Here is a 24,120-nt window from a genome sequence, read left to right as displayed (position 1 = left end):
CAGTGCTTGAGCCTAGGTTCCTGCTGTGCAGCTAACACATGCTCTCACACATTTCAGAACTTGGAATATCCTTGCGGAGACTCCCTGCTGATAGTAGTCATCAGAAGCCATCAGCAGATGTTTCTAAGAATTCTGAAAAGGCTTCTGCCAAGAGAGACTGAAAAAGGAACTGGAGAGAGCTGTGTGCTTTTGCTTTCTGCCCCTGAGATATTTTACCGCAGAGTCGAGTTATCTTAATGACAACCTCGGAGTTACGAGAATCACAGTTACCGTCCTGGGACATCATTTCCTGCCCCAGCTGCCCAGCACCTCCACAACAGCTGCAGCTAGCTAGTAAGGAGAGAGGAGTGCATGATTGTTCCTATGTCTCCAGTACCTGCTCTTCTTAGCATTATAGGTTGTTTGGCCTCTGGAAACCCTTACCAATGTGGAGGAGAGTCAATTGGAGGATCTGATTATTCTCATACAACAAGAGTCACCTAGGATGCACGTATCATTGAAGTGCACAATTCTGGGTAATCTCTTTGCTCAGCATTACATATCTTGCTTGAATTTCAGCCTCCTCCTGACCTAAAAGTGTAACCAATCACATTGTGTGATACCAGGGGAAAAGATAGCAGGCAGAGAGCAAAATCTGCAGATACAGGATGTGGTAGCTGCCTTTTTTTCCCCCCTCTTACGACCTCTTCCATATCCTCTTTATAAACTCTTAGTCTGTGATGATCTCTATCATATCAGAGCAACCATAGAAGATGTCATATACCTTAGAGTGGCCAGATGAGCACCAATATTATAAATTCTAGACTTGTCCCAGGGAATCCTACAATTCCACTGATTAGAAAGCTGGTCTACAATAGAGTCAATAAAAAAAGACTAATTTCCTGCTTTTAGGAAGCTTCCAGCTAGGGATTTAAACAAAAAATAGAAGAGTAAACACAGAAATTAACAGTCACATCTTGAAAGAGACACTCTGCATGGAATAAAAGGGAGCCTGCTTATAATTTGTCAGTGAAGACCCTTCAGAGAGGGGAGATTTAAGCCACTTTTGAAGGAGGACAGAAGACTTAGCAATGCAAAGAGGAGAGTGTCTGGGGCAGAATTAAAGTTGCTTGCAAAGGTCCATGAAGACCCTGGTGTCTCCTAGATCTAAAAAGATGACAAGGGTTCTGTGGCATAGTGGGTAAGAGGATAATTGAAGAAATAGAGGCTGTAGAGCTGAATAAGACCCAGATCATGCAGGGCATTCTGGAATGTATCCAAAAATGTAATGAGAGGTATGACCTAACCAGCTGCCCTCTTACTTCATTCAGGTTCTTCTCAAATATCATCTTCTTTCCTCCTCCATCACTGACCATCTCCATCACTCTCTGTCTCCATGCTTTTTCTTTATAGCACTTCATAACACTTATGAATATTTGAAGACCTTATATGGCATTATATTTTATAAAACTTTTCTGTCTTTTGTGTATTTTCCCAATGAAGATAGGAAAGTTTGTCTATATCCCCAGCAATAGAATAGGGTGTGTTAAAGTGTAGGTTCTAAATTGATATGTAATTACAGAATGAATTAAATAAATTTAGAGTGTTTAGGTAGAAGACCTACATTATCTGATTTGTGTTTCAATGTAACATCGAAAAGTTAAGTTAGAGGCTTATTAATTGAAGTGCAATTCTCAAAAAAGGAAGCAATAGTGTATCTACTTCTCCTCACTTTATCCCAACCACTTGCCACAAAGAGTATTCATTCATGGACCAGGAATCATTCTTCCTGGATAGCTGTGGCAAGCAACAGGTTTGGTAGCAAATAATTCCTATTGTACCCTAACTTCTTGGACTTCTAGCTAAACTGCTTACTTAGGAAGATAATTTGGGAAGTAAACAAGGTTTTCTATAGATATTAACTGATAAAATCCATTAATCAATGACTGGAAGGAATTAAATAAACAAAAAGTTGACAACAAACATTATGAATTGAGAAGCTAATTCCTAGCATGCTTCCTCTTCAGTGTCATAAGAAAAATGATAAGAATAAACTGAGGACAAGAATTAGAACCCACTCTGTGGTTCATTTTATGTGTGTATAGTATCTCATTTTTCACCACCATATTTGTGTATTTAGTCATTTTGACCTACTATAATTTTTTTAAAGATTTTATTTATTATTTATTTGAGAGAGAGCGAGAGTGAGAGCAAAAGCCAGGGGGTGGGGTGAGGCTGGGGAGCAGCAGAGGCAGAGGAAGAAGCAGGCTCCTCACTGAGCAGGGAGCCTGATTCGAGGCTCGATCCCAGGACCCTGGGATCATGACTTGAGCTGAAGGCAGACACTTAACCGACTGAGCCACACAGGTGCCCTGGACCTAATATAATTTTTAAATAATGCTTTAAGTCAAAAATCACCTGTAAAAAATAGATGTAGATAGAGAAATAGAGAGATAGCTACTCTAGATCAAGCTGACCTCATTATTAATGAGGGACCAACCCAGTAAAATAGCCCTTCTTATAAAATTCACTTTAATGAGCCTCATTTATATTTGTTTTCCAAAAAAGTTTTGTTATGTACAACCTAACATATACCAATTTGTGATGAATACCCTCCTAAAACCAAAAACTTTATCTGTAAGTATTTCCTTCAAAATTCTTAAGTTGAAGTTGATAATTTATATGCATTATGAAATTTATATCCTTCAGTAGCTAAGCACAAATAAATGACAGAAAAGAACCAACAATTTCGTATGTTGTGTTATAGATTTAATATTTGATGCATTTTTTCATTTTTATGTAGCTTCTCCCTTCAGTGAAACATTTGTAGTGCCATATTTAATCTGTCATTGTTACATACCAGCAAACCCCTAAAGGGGAAGAACAGTGTATAGATACAAAAGGCATAAAAAATAAAACAAAGCTGAAAGCTTTTATCATTCCATCAGTATCTTCCTGTGTCTCCAGACTCCCCCTTCCCTGTCTCTAAAATATGAGCCCTTGTAAGAATTGAAACTATTAACTGATGCTGGCAGCAAAGTGGGTGAAACTAAAGAATCCCTTAGGCTGGCACTTCTCATTTTTGAATGGTCTAGTCTAGAGTCTTAGAATATATCTTCTATAATAAAAAATACAAGTATGATACTACAGTGTATAACCTTTCTGGAATATGAGTGATTAATGCTTTCCTCTAAAATGAGATTAGTTTGACATAAATAAATGTTGGATTTGCATGTGTCAGATTTAAGACTTTTATATCTTAAAATATTTATTTGTTTCACAAATTGCATCTTTTTTTACCTTTGTAGACTTCCTTTTTACAAAGATAAGCAAATTCAAATGATTTCTAAGTAGTTATTGAACATTAATTTTCCATATACACAGTAATATTTACATAGTACATATCAGAAAAACAGTCACATTTTAGGATTATTCTAAAATACATTTTTTAAACAAATACACTGCATATTCTGCTTTGTTCAAATTAGACTTTATACCCAATAAAATTTGATTAAATAGTCCTGTGAAGTATAGCTTTTTTTAAAAAAAAGATTTATTTGCGAGATAACGTGCAGGGGCAGGGGCAGAGGGAGAGGGAGAATCTCAAGCACACTCCCACCCAGTCCAGAGCTCCATACAGGGCTCCTGGAGGAGCTTGATCCCACCACTGACTCTCAGTTTGTGATCCAAGCAGAAACCAAGAGTCCCATGCTTAACCAACTGAGCCACCCAGGCTCCCCAAAGCATAGATTTTTGAGTTGGCTTTTGAATAGCAGTTTCCCCCCCCCCACATTAATTCATTCATTTATTCATTTATTTTAGTAATCTTTACACCCAACATGGAGCTCGAACTCATGACCCCAGGATCAAGAATTGCATGCTCTTCTAAGCCAGGGACCCCACTAAATAATGCCTTTATATGTATAAAAAGAAGAAAGGGGAAAAAATTATTATAATCATTTTTATTTGGGATACAGAAATCCAGATTGAGTCTACTCTTCTTAACACCTACTTTCACACCCAAGTTTAGGTCTTGATCTCTTTAACTCTGTGTGCTCTTCTTCAAATTCAGATTGTTCCCGCTGCCAAATGGAGCATATGAAAAGCAATTACAACCCTGTCAACACTATATTCAAAACTCATTATTTGCTGCTACTCATTTAGAAGATAAAGTTCAAAGTCTATAACATGATGGGATCCCTACCTCCATCTTTAGCTTTCCTTCTTACTACTTCGTGTTTCAGTTTAAATTACAGAAACAAAAAAGAATATTTTTTCCATCGTGACATTTTCATGCTCTCCCCTAGAAAGTTCTTCCCAATCCTCATCTTTACTTTACTTTGTAATGCCTGGGGAATTCCCTCTTTGAGGAAATCTTTCCACTTTACACTCCAGTTGGATTGGATGGCTCACCACTCTGATTCCATGTGACCCTGTGTGTCCATATCCCAAAGCTCAGGATGGGCTATAATCTCTATCTTGTTTCTGTCTTGTCTCCCCATTGGACTGCGATTGCCAAGGTCTGGAAAGTATATGAAAAAAGAAGTGCTTTTGTTACATGTCAAATTGATTATATAACTTGGCATTGCATACCTTAAACTTAATTAAACTTTGCATATTTTATACATATGCATATATTATGCATTCTGGATTTCCTCGTCTGGTAGCAAAAATACTTGCTAATATCTAAGTGAATTATTGTCATTCTGAAACAAACAATGGAGAAAAGCTGCTTCCAGGAAAGATAAATTTTTAAGCAGTGTAGAATTTGGGGAAGGCCCTCTTCTCTTTGAATCATAGTGGGGTTTTCAAAAAAAGAACTTAATTTTAAAGATCATAGTGAACAGATGTGAACAGCTGTTTTATGATGATTAGCTTATCATGGCTAATAATAGCTGCCATCTATGAGGGCCTACTCTGTATCAAACACAGTATGTGTTTTTTACAAACTTTGTTTAATGGAATGCCTACCTCAACTTTAGGCAGTATGGATTATGAGCACTCTTTTATAGTATCAGAGACTTTCCCCAAAAAATATAACATTCTTTGACAAAGATGAGACTTAAAATCTAGATGTTGCCCATGCCCTTAGCTATATCTAACCCTGGTCTCACTAATGAGTATAGTTTGGTATTAATATTAAGGCATCATTAATTTACTTATTTAAACACCATCAAAGATTCATTTGAATGTTATGCTGATTATTTGGTACAAAATGCTTTATACAATGGCTAGAGAAATACTGAGAAATTTCATCAGCTTTCAGATTTATGTTGATGCAAAGAAAATACAGATTTTACCATGGAAGATAAAATAGCTGAAACCAGTCTATGCTTCCTATACTTTTCTCCCAAAGAATTGGCATAATAATTAGTTCTTAGATTTCAGAACTTATCTTCTCTTGCCATCACTATTTAAGACATAAGACATATGCCCCACATCAAAGGACATATTTACAAACTGTGTTATTATATATCAGGTATTTGGCAGACAGACAGTATTTTATACATTGCAGACCTTTACTATGCAAATACTAAATACTGCGATGTTTAAGCATATAGATTGTGGTATTAGGCCAACCTGCTTCTGACTTTTGGGAGGATTTTTTCTATTGGATGCTGCTGTCTAGGACTTTAGTGCCATTCTGTATTACAACCACTATTGCTCCTCAAACTGGATGTTTCTTATTTCTTTTGCAGCCCTCTGCCGGAATAGGTGGGGAAGCTTAGATCTCATGCCTATACTCTAAATGCAATTAGTGGTAGAGAACAGAATATCTGACCTTACTGGGGACTATGCTGCGCTTCCTACCAAGATTCTTAATTCTGTAGGCACAAGGTGGATATTCAAGTGCTGAGTGGCCAAACTAATGTGCAAATATACACTACAGAAACTTTTAGTTAAAATAAGGCAATACATATATGGTACTGAGCCTAGTGATTCACATAATATAAATACTTGCTAATATTTCAAATTTCATGGGTAAAGGATACAAAGTATATAATCTAGTGGGAATTCTACATGACTTCATGAAATGTAATAATGTAGAAGTCATGGTTTTAAATACCCTGTGAATGATACAGAGAATAAAAATTATGAGACTTAGGGTGTATACCATTTCTTTCAAAATACCTTATGAAAACTTACATCTTGAGCATTATGGGAAATGGATCTGCTAAGTGTTTAATATCTGATGCTGTTTACAGATTTCTCACTTCTGGAAAGCAGTGTTAAAATGCATGAGATTATTCTTGATTGACTACATGAGTAGCTTAAAAGTTTTTAACATAGCTCTCAATAAGCAGCACAATGTAAGCCATTGGGAATCATTACTCTACAAATGGATGTCAAGAGAGTGGCTTATTTGGTTAAAAGAAATCAAGACAATTATAGATTATTTCTATATTTCAGGGGCATATTTTATTATGGCAACTTTTTTTCAGCAGTCCCATGAGCTAAATGCAGTTTTCTTTTCTCACCCACAAATAATAATTAGGAAAAATAAGAGAGGCAATGTATGACATTTCTTTCTCTACAAATATGTGTCATATTCTTCCAGTTTCCCTAGTAAATGTTTCAGCCCTACTACCAACTAAACATGTAGGGAAAGTGTTCATGTGACATTGATGAGTATTTGTTGATTTTTTATTAGATTTGCATTTATTAGATTTCCACATTAAACAAAAATAAAGGGATAGAAAATGTCTATTTGGTCAATTCCTTATTAAAGGACAATCCATAAAAAGAAAATTTCACATCAGACTCCTGATGTTACTTATGACATTCTTGTGTAAATGTTGTTTTGTTTTTCCAAATTATCTTTATGCCTTCTAATTTTTTTCTTTTGGAAATATTTCAGTGTACTATTTTTGAGTTCATTATAATGTTTTATTTATATCAAAGTCTCCATTTGAGGCAAAAGTAGTTTTTATTTTTTAATGCATAGATTTTGCTTCTAAAGGTCTATTCCAGTAAAAATATTTAAACTAACTCTACATGAATCAAATTAAAATGAATGCATTCTACAAATTCAATCAGACTATTCCAGCTTCTCAGTGATTGGGTGTCATTGAAACTGTTCAAGAATTACAAGTGTCTAAAATTTCAAGTGACAGCTCAGTGGTTAAGTGCTTATCTGAAAGTATATGGACTAGTTAGTAATTAATTCATCACTTAATTTAAAATGAAGTAGGGTTCTCATTGTTACACATATACATGCATGAACCTCAGTTACAATTCAGGCAAAATAAAATCTACCATTAAATGGGTGTCTAAATCCTTTGGGACATGATTATACAATAATGACTGTCAAGGGTTTCGCATAGAAATAGCAATCAAACTATCAGTCATTTATTCGATACCTAATTTGTCTCTACTAGCTGATTAGGCTTTTAAAGGCATAAAAAGTAGACATTCCCTAATTTTAAGTGCAATATATTGTGAAATGGTTTGGGGTAAAGTGGATCATGGGATTTCTTCTTTGGATAAGATGACAGATGAGGTACTCTGAGAGGTCCTCCCACTGAAAAACGAGGGACATATTTTTCAATGAATTTCTGGTTTACAAGAAAGCAAAGAAAATCTACAAGGCTATGCATAGATACTGTACAAACATACATAAATATATACACATAATGAAAAGAACATGAGCTAAAATGAAAATAGGAGATGAAATGGGGAGAGAGCTTGGTTTTCCTTGCAGAAGATGGCAATAAATCTCTGGAATGAGAAGACTAAGACTGGGGCCTACTCTCCTTCGATCAATAGGTGAAAAAGCTAAACTTGAAATTTGGCATTTTGTTAAAACCCTCAGAGAATGTTAAAATGGCACCAGCTTGGTAGTAACTCTTGGATCCAATTAGCATAAAATGAATAAAATTATACTCAATTTAGGACCTCGGGATTCTCAAAGCTTAAGCTCAAATAACTGCAGTTTTACTCTTAAATATAACTAAATACATAGGGAAGCAAGCTATCATGAATGAGTCACTAGAAATAACAGAGTTTTTTTGGGAATTGAGGGCATTTGAAAACCCTCCAGTATATGGTAGAATTTAGAAGTCACATGCATGTGCAGGACAAGGCACATGCTCAGAAGACCTGAGAAAACCTTAAGGTTTCACCGCTAGCTGACCTATAACCCAGTATAAGCATCAAGTGAAGGCTAAGGAGAATTGTGAATGATCTGGCTAAGTATTAAAATAATGTCCCAGCACTGAGCCACTCCTCAAAGACTGGGGGAGGTGTTGTCATGGTCTGAGTATTTGTGTCCACTCAAAATTCATGTGCTGAAATCTTAATGCCCAATATGATGATATTAGGAGTAGGCCTTTGGGAAATGCTTAGGACCAGAGGATTGGGAAAAAAAGAAAAATGATTTCCATGGACAAAGAAGCTTGCTTTCACCAGACAATGAATCAGCCAGCATCTTGATCATAGACTTCCCAGACTCAAGAACTGTGATAAATTTCTATTGTTTATAAGCCATCTAGTTTATGGTATTTTGTTATAGCAGCCTAAACATACTTAAAATGATTTTTTAAGCTCCTTTATTAAAATAAAATTCCATGCAAAATATTGTAGAGACACAAGTTAAACTTTCAACAGTCAAGAAAAGCAAATCCTGGAGAAGGGAGAAAATCTGATTTCCAGAGTTACTGCATTATAATATTCAAATGTCCAGTTTCAGCACAACAGAATAATGGCAAAGCGTATGAAGACACAGGAAAGTATGGCCTTTCAAAGGAACAAAATGATTTGACAGAAATCATCCCTGAAGAGGTTCAGTCATTGAACTTATTAAACAAAGATTTACAATGATTATATTAATTATGCTCAAAGAACATGGACAGAGAATTAAAGGGAACCATAATAATGATATATGAATAAAATGAGAATATCAATAAGGAGATATAAATTATAAAAAGAATCCAAATAGAAATTTTGGGAATTTAAGATACAGTAACCTGAATAAAAAACTAACTGGAAAATTTCAGTAGCAGATTTGATCAGGTAGAAGACAGAATTAGTAAACTTGAATGATTTTTGGACAATTGAAATTATCTGGTCTGAAAAATAAAAGGAACAAAATAATGAAAAAAAAATGAAATGGGCATAAGAGACCTGCGGGATATGAATAGGTGAGCCAAAAAATGTATTATGAGAATCCCATAGAGAAAGATGCAGAAGGAATATTTGAAGAAATAATGGTCAAAAATTTCCCAAGTGTGAGTAATACATGAATCTACACATCCAAGAAGCTCAAGAAACTCTAAGATAAACTCAAAGATAAACCCTAAGAGTTTCATACATGGACACATTTATAGTCAATTTCTGAAAGGTATAGGCAAAGAGATCTTGGAAGCATTAGGAAAGGAGTCACTGGTCATGTGCAAGAAATCCTAAAAATATTAACAGCTGATTTTTAATAAGAAAAAGACATGGAACTCAGAAAGCAGTAGGATTACATATTTAAAAGATGAAAGAAAAACCTGTCAAGCAAGAATTTTATATCTGTCAAAACTATCCTTCAAGAATGAAGGTGAAATCAAGATATTTCCAGATAAATAAAAGCTAAAAAGCTCAGAAATAAATCCTCACATCTGTGGTCAATTGATTTTTGATAAAGGTATCAAGACCATTCAATGGGGAAAGAATTATTGCTTTAACAAATGGTGATTGAAAAACTGGATAGTCACATACAAAAGAATGAAATTGTACCTTGTACTATATACAAAAAATAACTCAAACTGGATTAAAGGCCTTTGTTTAGGGCTTAAACTATAAAATTCCTGGAAGAAAGCATAGAGGAAATTTTGCCAAATAAATTTGACAATGGGTCCTTAAATATGACACCAAAAACATAAGGAACAAAAACAACTAAAGATAAATAGGATTTTGTTACATTAAAAGCCTTTAGGCATCAAAGAAAGCCATCATAAGCTTGAAAAGACACCTGCACAATGGGAGAAAATATTTGCAGAGCATATATCTGTTAAGAAACTAATATTGTGATAAGTACTGGGTGTTATGTGAAGCTAATGAATTGTTGAACACTACAACAAAAACTTACAATGTACTGTATTCTGGCTAACTGAACATAATAAAAAATAAAGTGTAAAAAAAACCCTAATATTGAGAGTATATAAAGAGATATTACAAATCAGTAGCACTAAAACAACCTAATTTAAAAATGGGTAAAAAACTTGAATAGCCAATTCTCCAAAGAAGATATGTAAATGGCCAATAAATACATGAAAAGATGTTCAATATTATTAGTCATTAGAGAAATGCAATCAAACCACAATAATAGGCCATTTCACACCTACTGCGATGACTGTAATAAAAACAAAATAAAAATAAGCAACACACCTTCTAGGATGACTACAATAAAACCAAACCAAAATATAACAACTGTTGAGAATGTGGAAAAACTGGAACACTCACTTATTGTTGGTGGGAATTTAAAATGTTGCAGCGACTCTGGAAAGTAGTTTGGCAGTTCCTCAAAAAGTTAAACATAGAATTAATGTATGACCCAGAAATTTCACTCCTAGGTATATATTCCAAATAATTGAAAACAAATATTCAAACATTTATTCATATACCAATCTTCATAGTAGCAATATTCACAATAGTCAAAAGATAGACACATCCCAAACATCTATCAACAGAGTAATGGTTAAACGAAATGAACTATATACCTAAAATGGAATATTACTTGGCCATAAAAAGGAATACATTTGTGTCAATATGGATGAAACTCAAAGATCTAATGCTAAGTGAAACAAATCAGACCCAAGAAGACAAATATTGTGTAATTCTACTTACATAAAATACTTCTAATAGACAAATTTGTAGAGATAGATATCGTGTTAGAAATTACCAAGGGCTGGGGAAAGAGAAAATGAGTTATTGCTTAATAGTAACAGGGTTTTGGTTTGATCTGATGAAAAACTTTTGGAAACAGACAGTGGTAATGGTTGTACAAGCTTTTGAGCATAATGCCACCAAATTGTACACTTAAAAAATGGTTAAAAGCACAAATTTTCTTTTATATACATGTTACATGATAAAAAATAGTAAAAACAGAGAAAACACATTTAAATAATATTAGAAATAAAAAACAAAAGTCGACTTAGCATAGACTAAAAGAAAATGAATGAGTATATGACAATGAATATAAAGTATATGACAGTATATGACAAAGTATATGACAATGAATTTGAAAACTTTCTCAATGTTGAAATGTTTCTGGGAAAATTAAACTTACTTAAATTGACTTAAGGGAAAACAAACAAACCAAAAGCCTGAAAAATTTTTGAAGTAAACAATAAGTTAGACCAGCAGTAAAAGCTTAACTCCTGCTCCCCAGAAAGAGGCTTAGATATTTTTATAGGCTAGTTCTTTTTTTGTTTTGTTTTCTTTGAAAGGTTTTACTTATTTATTTGAGAGAGCATGGCGGGGGTTGGAGGGTAGAGGCAGAGGGAGAGGGAGAAGCAGATTCACTGGTGAGCAGGGAGCCTGATCCGAGAGCATGACCTGAGCCGAAGGCAAGTGCTTAACCAACTGAGCCATCCAGCTGCCCTTTACAGGATAGTTCTTTCCAACTTTCAAAAACATAAATTATTCTCAAACTTACAGAAGCTTTTCTATGATGGAAATGAAAGTATACATGTGTCAGTTTATTTGATGAAAAATTTTGATACTAAATCAGCAAGGAAAACCAGAGAAGACTTCCTTGTCTTCATAAAGTATAATTACCTCAATAATATTCTTAATGATGAAATATTAGAAATATTCCCTTTTAAATGAACTACAACATAATGAGGCCAAATATACCCTTCTGTCAAACCTTGTACCGGAGATCCAGGGCAGTTAACATAAAAGAAATAAAGTCAGTCAGGGAAAAACAATTATCATATGGCTTCACTCATATGAGGAATATAAGAAACAGTGCAGAGGATCATAACAGAAGGGAGAGGAAAATGGAATGGGAAGAAATCAGAGGGAGACAAACCATGAGAGACTGTTCACTATGGGAAAGAAACTGAGGGTTGCTAGAGGGAAGGTAGGTGAGGGAATGGGGTAACAGGGTGATGGGCATTAAGGTGGGCATGTGATGTGATGAGCACGGGGTGTTATATGCAACTGATGAATTATTGAACTCTACATCTGAAACTGATGATGTTCTATATGTTGGCTAATTGAATTTAAATCTTTAAAAAAAGATAAAAGAAATGAAAAATGAACAAGAGGAGCACCTGGGTGGTGCAGTTGGTTAACCCTCCTACTCTTGGTTTCAGCTCAAGTCCTGATTGCGCCATGCATTGAGCTCCACGGAAGTGGGCTTAAGACTCCCTCTCCCTCTGGGATGCCTGGGTGGCACGGTCCTTAAGCGTCTGCCTTCGGCTCAGGGCATGATCCCAGCATTCTGGGGCTCGTTCTGGGATCGAGCCCCACGTCAGGCTCTTCTGCTGGGAGCCTGCTTCTTCCTCTCCCACTCCCCCTGCTTGTGGTTCCCTCTCTCACTGGCTGTCTCTCTCTCTGTCAAATAAATAAATAAAATCTTTACAAAAAAAAAAAGGACTCCCGCTGCCCCCCACTCTGTACTCTCTCCATCTGTCTANTTGTGTTCCCTCTCTCACTGGCTGTCTCTCTCTCTGTCAAATAAATAAATAAAATCTTTACAAAAAAAAAAGGACTCCCTCTGCCCCCCACTCTGTACTCTCTCCATCTGTCTAAAATAAGTAAATAAATAGGATAGACAAGAATCTAAATTGTTGTTTACAGAAGATATGCTTGTTATATATTAAATTAAAAATAATTACAAATAATAATAATAATAGGGAATAATAATAGGGTAAGTTTTATGAAATGACCAAAATGTGAGCTCAGTAAGCAAAAATAAATTTCATGTCTATGTACAAACAATGAAAAGGTGACAATATAAAGATATTTACCATTTGAAATAACAAAAAAAAATGGGGCTCCTGGGTAGCTCCATTGATTGAGCTGCCAACTCTTCATTTCAGTTCAGATCATGATCTTAAAGTGGTGAGATCAAGCCTCACATCAGGCTCCACACTCACCAGGGAGTCTGCTTGGGATTCTCTCCCTGTGCCCCTCCCCCTGCTCAGGCTCTCTCTGTCTGTCTCTAAAGTAAATAAATAAATCTTTTAAAAAAATAACAAAAAATGTTTTCAAAATGTGTATAGAAAAATAGAGTATCTAAGATAAAGTCTTATAGCAGTTAAGCCAATTTTTGTTGGTTCAGGGACACACAAAGTGACCAATTTTGTGACCAAAATAACACAATCTAGAGCTCTCAAACCAACATCCTCATATATAGACTCTTGATATATGCCATGGGGGAATCATTGGGGAAAGGAGGTCTGTTTATTCAATTAATATTGAGACAACTGCTTATTTATATTGAAGTTTTAAAAAAAGGAACTTAAAATTTTTTTTACTAGTTTTCTATTATTGCATATGTATCTACTTCATACATTTTATAAAAGTCAATTCCCCAAAAATAAAGATTTGAAGAAAATATCTTTATGACCTTGGGTCATAGGCAATGCAAAAGTGTTACTTATAAAATAATAGATTAAAATTTCTACATTGAACACTACATCAAAAACTAGTGATGTACTATACAGTGGCTAACTGAACATAATAAAAAAGATAATTATAAAAAATGTTCTGGGGCACCTGGGTGGCACAGCGGTTAAGCGTCTGCCTTCGGCTCAGGGCGTGATCCCGGCGTTACGGGATCGAGCCCCACATCAGGCTCCTCTGCTATGAGCCTGCTTCTTCCTCTCCCACTCCCCCTGCTTGTGTTCCCTCTCTCGCTGGCTGTCTCTATCTCTGTCAAATAAATAAATAAAATCTTTAAAAAAAATGTTCTACTTTAGTGAAATTACTAATTTCTTCTTATCAAAAGATTTAAAAAAGAAAGTAAAAAAAAAAGCAAGCTATAAACTTGAAGAAGATATTGCAACACACATAACATGTAATAGATTAGTATCCGGAAAATATAAAGCTGATCTCAACTAGTGAGTCAGACTCAATGGTATATTATGAATGGTGTATTATAAATGAATTACAGGTAGAACAAAGAGAGTGATCTTAGCTCTCTGTGAGGCAGAGCAGGCCCTGGGTAAAAAACTTCCATTACAAGCAGCCACATCTGCTTACCTCAGTGTGTCTTAAATATTACTCTTTCCTATGTGTGCTATAAAGGAGACATGTTGGGAATCACTGATATGAAGAATTATGCAATCAGTAACAAGCAGTCCAGGGGTGCCTGGGTGGCTCAGTTAGTGAAGCATTCGACTCTTGTTTTTGGCTCAGATCATGATCTCAGGGTTGTGAGATCAGATCCCACACTGGGCTCCACACTGGGCATGGGGCCTGCTTGAGATTCTCTCTCTCCCTCTTTCTCTGCTCCCTCCTACCAAAATAAATAAACAAGCAGTCAATGAAAAATAGTCAAAATACAAATAAGAAAAGGAGACATAAATGACATACATATAAAAATACATACAGCTTAATTGTCAAGAAAATACAAAAGATCACTTTTCATAATCTCTGGTAGAAATAATGAAATCTAATGTACACAAGTTGTGAGCATTTAAATTAGTAAAATTATTTTGGAAAACCTTATGGCACAATATCTTGAAATTGAATTTTTGCTTATTTTCCAGAAATTACAGTTCTAAGCATATAACCTAGAGATATACATTTGAACCAGAAACTGTTTAATAGTGTTCATAACCATGTTGTTTATAATAGCAAAAAAGTAAAAACAACCTGTCTCTATTGACAGGCAATTATCAATTGAGAGCATTTATATGTAACTGTGTAGAACAGGGAAACATTTTTTTTTAACTGCAGCCATGTACAATGTACAATTCAATGTTTTTATATATCCTACATTTAAACTTGACTAAAATAATTGCTTTAGTCAATGTTAATATAAAACCATTAAAAAAATTAAGAGATAGGCATAATAAAAAAATTGTTATAAAGCTTAAAAAAGCTAGAATATAAAATTTCTCCTTTTTTTAGAATTTCTTCTTACATTACCAAGGTAACAAATAGTTATGAAAATTATTAGAGAGATGCCTTTTTAATTTACTCTTTACTAAAATTGGTGACCTCGGGCATTCATTTTTGTAAATCTGGTGATGAATATTATTTTATTATTATTTTTTGCTCAAGGCATGATTATATATGACACTATTTATGTAATTTCTTCCTGTACTGATTCTTTAATTACATTATTATTTAATTATATTAGGTTCCTAATTTAAGAATTGCAGTTTTATTAAATATGAATTTTTGCATAGATGTATAAACAATGTATGAATGTGTGCGTATGTTTCAGTAAGAAATAATACTAAATTACTTATTGTTGTATAATTTCCTCCTAGTTTTGCTAGCATGTTATAATACATTTGAGGGATTCTGTTACCAAAGGATACACAAAAATAAATCCGATTTTAAATCTGGTGATCTAGATTCAAATTTAGCTCTAACATTTTTTAAGCTTTACTATTTAATGGAAATAGCACACTCTGTGTTTTTCCATGTAAGCTTTATAAAAATATATGCAAATGTATGGAAAACCACTCTCCACCTACATGTACTTTTTATAAAGGCTTCTCAAAGTAGATTTGCATTAATCATGTTTCAAATAAGAGTGTTCTATAAACAGAAGCCATGCCATTTCGTTGAAAAATTATTACAGAAGGTACATTATCACAAATAAAAATCATATGAAAATTATAATGATTGAATTTTAGGAATAGTCTGACATGATATACTGCCATGGTATTTATATAGATAAATAAAATAAGTCTGATATGCATTTTAAATGTTTGCCCAAATTATTACTTTTTAATACATGTTGCAATATATTTGAGATGTTTATTTCTGTATATTGCTAGGTTATACAGATAAATTTTGAAGAATTTGATCTGGAGATTGGCTATGATACCTTAACGATTGGTGATGGAGGTGAAGTTGGAGATCCCAGGACAGTGCTTCAAGTGTAAGTGCTCACCATCTCATTCTTTTTTTAAAAAAAAAAGTTTTTATTTATTTATTTGACAGAGAGAGAGAGAGACAGCCAGTGAGAGAGGGAACACAAGCAGGGGGAGTGGGAGAGGAAGAAACAGGCTTCCCGCGGAGGAGCCTGATGCAGGGCTCGATCCCAGAGCTCCGGGATCATGCCCTGAGCCGAAGGCAGAGGGCTTAATGACTGAGCCACCCAGGCGCCCCTCATCATTTCATTCTTGACTTTGCCTATCAGGTCTTTATTAAATTTTACCCTTTTTTCCTTTTTTTTTAGTTGGCCCCTTCCACTANCTCCCACTCCCCCTGCTTGTGTTCCCTCTCTCGCTGGCTGTCTCTATCTCTGTCAAATAAATAAATAAAATCTTTAAAAAAAATGTTCTACTTTAGTGAAATTACTAATTTCTTCTTATCAAAAGATTTAAAAAAGAAAGTAAAAAAAAAAGCAAGCTATAAACTTGAAGAAGATATTGCAACACACATAACATGTAATAGATTAGTATCCGGAAAATATAAAGCTGATCTCAACTAGTGAGTCAGACTCAATGGTATATTATGAATGGTGTATTATAAATGAATTACAGGTAGAACAAAGAGAGTGATCTTAGCTCTCTGTGAGGCAGAGCAGGCCCTGGGTAAAAAACTTCCATTACAAGCAGCCACATCTGCTTACCTCAGTGTGTCTTAAATATTACTCTTTCCTATGTGTGCTATAAAGGAGACATGTTGGGAATCACTGATACGAAGAATTATGCAATCAGTAACAAGCAGTCCAGGGGTGCCTGGGTGGCTCAGTTAGTGAAGCATTCGACTCTTGTTTTTGGCTCAGATCATGATCTCAGGGTTGTGAGATCAGATCCCACACTGGGCTCCACACTGGGCATGGGGCCTGCTTGAGATTCTCTCTCTCCCTCTTTCTCTGCTCCCTCCTACCAAAATAAATAAACAAGCAGTCAATGAAAAATAGTCAAAATACAAATAAGAAAAGGAGACATAAATGACATACATATAAAAATACATACAGCTTAATTGTCAAGAAAATACAAAAGATCACTTTTCATAATCTCTGGTAGAAATAATGAAATCTAATGTACACAAGTTGTGAGCATTTAAATTAGTAAAATTATTTTGGAAAACCTTATGGCACAATATCTTGAAATTGAATTTTTGCTTATTTTCCAGAAATTACAGTTCTAAGCATATAACCTAGAGATATACATTTGAACCAGAAACTGTTTAATAGTGTTCATAACCATGTTGTTTATAATAGCAAAAAAGTAAAAACAACCTGTCTCTATTGACAGGCAATTATCAATTGAGAGCATTTATATGTAACTGTGTAGAACAGGGAAACATTTTTTTTTAACTGCAGCCATGTACAATGTACAATTCAATGTTTTTATATATCCTACATTTAAACTTGACTAAAATAATTGCTTTAGTCAATGTTAATATAAAACCATTAAAAAAATTAAGAGATAGGCATAATAAAAAAATTGTTATAAAGCTTAAAAAAGCTAGAATATAAAATTTCTCCTTTTTTTAGAATTTCTTCTTACATTACCAAGGTAACAAATAGTTATGAAAATTATTAGAGAGATGCCTTTTTAATTTACTCTTTACTAAAATTGGTGACCTCGGGCATTCATTTTTGTAAATCTGGTGATGAATATTATTTTATTATTATTTTTTGCTCAAGGCATGATTATATATGACACTATTTATGTAATTTCTTCCTGTACTGATTCTTTAATTACATTATTATTTAATTATATTAGGTTCCTAATTTAAGAATTGCAGTTTTATTAAATATGAATTTTTGCATAGATGTATAAACAATGTATGAATGTGTGCGTATGTTTCAGTAAGAAATAATACTAAATTACTTATTGTTGTATAATTTCCTCCTAGTTTTGCTAGCATGTTATAATACATTTGAGGGATTCTGTTACCAAAGGATACACAAAAATAAATCCGATTTTAAATCTGGTGATCTAGATTCAAATTTAGCTCTAACATTTTTTAAGCTTTACTATTTAATGGAAATAGCACACTCTGTGTTTTTCCATGTAAGCTTTATAAAAATATATGCAAATGTATGGAAAACCACTCTCCACCTACATGTACTTTTTATAAAGGCTTCTCAAAGTAGATTTGCATTAATCATGTTTCAAATAAGAGTGTTCTATAAACAGAAGCCATGCCATTTCGTTGAAAAATTATTACAGAAGGTACATTATCACAAATAAAAATCATATGAAAATTATAATGATTGAATTTTAGGAATAGTCTGACATGATATACTGCCATGGTATTTATATAGATAAATAAAATAAGTCTGATATGCATTTTAAATGTTTGCCCAAATTATTACTTTTTAATACATGTTGCAATATATTTGAGATGTTTATTTCTGTATATTGCTAGGTTATACAGATAAATTTTGAAGAATTTGATCTGGAGATTGGCTATGATACCTTAACGATTGGTGATGGAGGTGAAGTTGGAGATCCCAGGACAGTGCTTCAAGTGTAAGTGCTCACCATCTCATTCTTTTTTTAAAAAAAAAAGTTTTTATTTATTTATTTGACAGAGAGAGAGAGAGACAGCCAGTGAGAGAGGGAACACAAGCAGGGGGAGTGGGAGAGGAAGAAACAGGCTTCCCGCGGAGGAGCCTGACAGGGCTCGATCCCAGAGCTCCGGGATCATGCCCTGAGCCGAAGGCAGAGGGCTTAATGACTGAGCCACCCAGGCGCCCCTCATCATCTCATTCTTGACTTTGCCTATCAGGTCTTTATTAAATTTTACCCTTTTTTCCTTTTTTTTTAGTTGGTCCCTTCCACTACTACCAACAAAAGAAGTGTAGTAACTTGGTTATTATAATCAACCTACATGTAATATTTATTAGTTCTTCAGTGAGGTTTAAGTTACTAGATCCAAACAGAATTTTTTAGAATCCATTGCCAGACAGAAGCCTGTCAGAATTGAAAGCTCACAGTAAAATTGCAGAGTGGTCGATTAGGGTTTATTTTGGAGAATACCCTTGCACTTAGAGTTTAAAAATGGAATGCAAAAATAAGTATAAAATGGATCCCGGGGGACTCTAATACTGAAGACCGGTGAGTCCTGTTCACTTAGTGGCCGTAAAATCACACGTAGTCTTCGAGATCTGAAGTTTAGAGTTAAAAAGATGGAATAGATCAACTGGAGTTTTTAATGTGGGCTAAAACAAAGATCGTGTATTGAAAAACAGGAAACGTTTGGAGTTTATTTATTCCCCAGTCCTTGGGATATTCATTCCGATAATCTACCTCTGCTGTGGCATGAAAAAATATTTTGGGGAGGCTGTATTGTGTTCTCTGCTGTGAACCTCAACTTAGGGTACACTTTCTCTCAGAATTCCTTTCATAACTATTGATTTTTCAGTTCAGACTTTATGAACACAGTGGATTTCCCTAAACCATCAAATCCAAGTTCACACTGAGTATTTCATCTCCAGTAGGAATAAAAATTAAAGCTTCATTCATGAGCATTACCTTTTAGACTGTTCAATCAATAGATCTAAATTGGTCCCCGAGTGAGAATGTGGGAGGACTAGGAGAGAAAGAGAAAAAAATACATTATGTTTAAAAAACCCTAGGACTGTGAAAGTAGCATGTGTGTATGTAGATCCAGACCTTATTGTAATGATATATATCTAATTTTTTATAAAACTCAAGAAAAGATAGGGCAGTAACTTTACCATTTTTAGATACTGAGAGGAAAAAATAACTAAAAACTTTTTTTAAAATACAGCCATATATCTAAATAATAATAATAATAATAATTCTTCCTTATTCAAGAGAACCGCTGTCTAAAAACAGAACCCTACTCTAGGTGGTGGTGGGGGGGTTATGCCTTTGTTTCCCACCCCACCCCCCATGATAGCTGAAACATATGCATGCCCTTCCCACCTTCACACATGCCATCACTGTCTCACACCACATTCCTCCATTTTCTGCATACCAACATCCTCATTTGACCTCAGTGGACTAAAAAAAAGAAAAGAAAAGAAAAGAAAAAAAAAATTATTAGTGGTTTTGCTGCCCATTTCAAAATTTTAATTGTCAAGTGCATATGATGCCCTTATTTTCTCTTATATCGGAAGACAGGGATGGGGAGATATTTAAATGAATTTTTAAAATCCTGTATTGAATGAATGAAATCAAATAGCTGATAAGGTGAGAAGCATTGGATAATTAAGTGAAAAAAATAGGCTAGCAATTGGTTTTTTGAAGAAGATAATCCCCAGATTAGCTGGACAACAAATGACCCTATAGAGAACAACTGTATGGATGGGAAGTGCCTTTATAACCCAAGTGAAGAGTCAAAAGGAAATAGCTATATGTCACAGACAAACATGAGTTTCCTTCTGTTGCTGGTAGGAAAAAGAAGTTATATTTTTTCCTCCCCTCACATTCCTCTTGATATACTGTCCCCTTTTATTCTTGTAGTAGTTCTACTTTGTTGTTTTATTTCCCTCACTCTGAGAAGTTATATTAATTTTGAAAAATTTATGTAATTCCCATTTTTCTACTATATTCCTCTGTCTGTAACCAGAAAGTGTTTCTCAAACTTACTTTTCTCCCTCAGAAAAATTACACTTCTCTGAAAATGTAACTCTTTACCCTGAGTAAGGATGACTGTAACAGAACTTAAGAAGCACTTACCCCTGGAGGTGATCAAATAAAAGCGGGCTGACTAGCTAACAGAGATTTTACAGTGCAGAATTAGATCAGAAGTGCCTTTGAACTCTAAGATTCTGTAATAATAGAACTTACAGGATTTGTATCCACCAGAGAAGCTGATATAAATTTGAGTGACTCTGAAGCATCTTTCTCAAGGAGGTTAATTTTCCCAACTCTAGGACCACCCATTTGGGCATTTGCAGGGCCCAGAGTAAGAATGCAAATAAATGCAAACTCATGTATCAAATATCTAAATATTAGAAGTGACAGATGGAAGCTACATATCATTAAACATAGTATGTTCTATCCTCCTACCTCGACAAATACACTTTCATGGCGACCTGAAAAGACCAGCTTGCATTTAGAATTCTAGGAATTGTGTGATTTCCTTGTGGGGTCATGAAGCCACGGGGCAAATATCTTCCAAGCCCCAGCCTATGGCTGCCACCCACTCTCACCAACCTCAGCTCCATCCTTCACCAGGCGTGTGGATTTCCCAGCCTAAACATTCAAAGTGCCCACACCTCCCTGCAAGCACTGCCCACTGACCAAGGGGTGCACATAGAGGTCCTATGTTCTGGCCCTGGAAATATGCTCCTGGAAAGGGGGCCATGTGGGTCCAGGTAGCAGGGAAATCCAGGGTACCACGTGCTAGTGAGTTGTAGGACAGTACTTTTCAAACAAACTGCAAAATAGATTGTTTTTATTTCCAGTCCATCTTGAACTGATAATTTTGTAAAGTGAAGGAAAAATAAATTCCTAGAAACATGAAATAAAACACATATAAATACAATCCCACTATTTTTCTATTATGAAATTCACCACACAAAATTGCTCTTTCAAATTACTCTAGAAGTTTGAAAGACTTACTCCCAATTTCTGTACTAATGGCACTATGGGCTGGAAAATAGTCTAGCATCTGGAAGAAGTAGGGGAGGGATGCAGGCACCAGGCAGACAGGTCACATCCCTGGGGGAGAGTTAAGGAAAGGTCAGAGGAAGACCCTCCCTGGGGAAGAGATTAGGAAAGTGGTCATCTTGCTCAAGTTTAAAAGCAGTATTACATATGTGGCATGATAAATTGTCAAGAATTTATTTCAAAACCCCAGTTGAAAAGGATTGATTTTAAATGAATTCTTATTCCATAAATATATATATATATATATGTATATATATATATATATAGTCCATTAAGTCACAACATGTTCGATAGTTAAAATAATCCTCCAAAACAGGAAACTAATTACGAAAGGATTTTAAAAACCATTCTTGTAACTACTTTCTCTCAAGTACCAAAGCATTTAGTTTTTGTATTACAATAACTTAAAAAATAAGTATGCTATGTCTCTTCATCTTTAGACTTTGGCTCCAAGGAGATACTCATAATGAAGTTATCAGCAATAAAATTATTAAGTAATAGAGAATGCATTGTAATTGGACTTCATATGCAATACTGAGTTCTCCATATAGTTTTATCAGATGAAATTCCTAAAATAATGCCAATTTAAGTTGCAAACCTAAGTACACAATACATAGATGTGCTGCTTCTGCCATTTGCTGTCCCATAGTCTATTGTCCATTTTTAGACTTTTCTCTCTTTTTCATTCATTTTTCTCTCCAATGGAATTACTTGTAGGGCATTTTTTTCCCCTTTGTGAAATAGCATTTTTTATTCCTGGAAACTTCATGGTGTTATAGTGATAGGTGTCAAAAGAGATCAGAATATGAACTTAGCCAGCTGATAAAAATTCAGATAATGGATTTGAACAATCATGCTATTATCTTTTAAAGGCATTGAAATAACATTAACTTTCTCCAGATTGTTTTCCATGCGCTTTTTCCCCACACTTAGTGTGAATTCACCTGATAGTGAAAATGGATGTAATAAATTTGAGAACTACCAGTGATGACAAGGGAGTTACTGGCATTGAGTTCACCTCCAACCCTCATTTTGTCTGCGTAAAGGAGATGATGTTGATTATTTGTCCACCCTTCTTGTAGCATCAAAGGAAGATGGTTAGGCATTTGATCAAGCATGTGATTCCCTTTTTCTTGCCTTTTCTCTCACACGCTTTGCTGTTTCCTTATTGAATTCATGGTGACACTGTAAGATTAATTAAATGAAAATTTTCAAAATAAAAGATGAAAGAAGTCTTCTACTCCTAAGATACCTCTGGAAACTTTATGAATATGCACCGATATTGATTGGATGACATTGTATTTGAACAATTATCTTAAGGGGAAAAACGTTTTGGATATCTAAACATGGTTAATTCTCTTACTTTGAAATTCTAATTTCTCCTAAAAAATCAATGTACAATGTAAAATTTTCTTCCCAGATACGTGTTGGAATAGACTAGCAATACTCTTCCCCGGGAACTCTTTTTCTTTTTTAAAAAATTTTAAATACACACAACACACACACTTTTTTGTTAATATACTTTTTAAATAAATATTTTATTTTAAGAATATTTTAATTAATGATATTTGTATTAGCTTTCTAGAAAAGATAGCTTTGTTTTGTTATGCTTGTAGATAGATTATTGTTATTGCTTTCAGTTCATTGGTCCATATGTTTGACAAGCAAGTTTGCCCAAGCTTTTTTTTTTTTTTTTTAACTACTCAGTTATTCACTCTGTCAAAATCTAGGCTCCACTTTTCTTGGTATCAGACCACTGAACATGATATTTGCCTTGAGCAAACTCTTCCACATTCAGGGAATTCTATCTTCCCAAATTTGCTTTTGTACTTCCCTCTCTTAATAATGAAAAAAATCTAAATACCAGTAAACACCATGGGCTAATGAAAGAAGGGAATATACTAAATATAGTAACAAGGTAATATTTTTAAGAGATTGCTGACCACAGTATAAATAAAAAGTGCGTAGAAAATTGACCAGTGAGAATTCTCCCTCCCTTATCTTAGAGTTATTAAAAACAAGGACAAAATCTGTTCTTACTGCTCTTTACTCTGCTTGCACTCTCCTTGCCATCCTCCCCTACATACACATACTCACTCACTCACACATGCTCACCATCATTTTAAGTTCCTTGAAAAGAGTGACTACTATCTTTACTCATCATGGGTTTCCCAAAATACCTAACACAGAGCCTGTGTTAACACTGCTAGGTATTGCACGAATTACAGTAAGAGAGGCGAAGTTACTCTGCACCAAGACACTCACTGAGACATGTAAGCAGAGAAGGTATCTTTGCAAACATTGGCAAGGACATACTGTGATCTGTGGAGAGCTGTGTAGACTCTCTGGATGCCTTAGTTCACTCCGGCTGCTGTCACGTAAATACTATAGACATGGTGGTTTACCAACAACAGAA

The 24,120-nt window shown here is 34.6% G+C and overlaps 1 protein-coding gene across 1 annotated transcript in view; it reads left to right on the top strand.

The window, feature by feature from the left end:
- Positions 1–24,120, top strand: part of CSMD3 (CUB and Sushi multiple domains 3) — a 1,149,842-nt gene that overhangs the window by 609,428 nt on the left and 516,294 nt on the right. Inside the window, 1 exon segment of the mRNA XM_034668518.1 lies at positions 15,933–16,036. Within this exon segment, the coding sequence (XP_034524409.1) occupies positions 15,933–16,036 (104 nt within the window).

This window comes from Ailuropoda melanoleuca, chromosome 9 (assembly GCF_002007445.2).
Source record: "Ailuropoda melanoleuca isolate Jingjing chromosome 9, ASM200744v2, whole genome shotgun sequence".
Taxonomy (NCBI): Eukaryota; Metazoa; Chordata; class Mammalia; order Carnivora; family Ursidae; genus Ailuropoda; species Ailuropoda melanoleuca.
The sequence above is the reverse complement of the archived record's forward strand: the minus strand, read 5'-3'. Positions and strand labels throughout refer to the sequence as shown.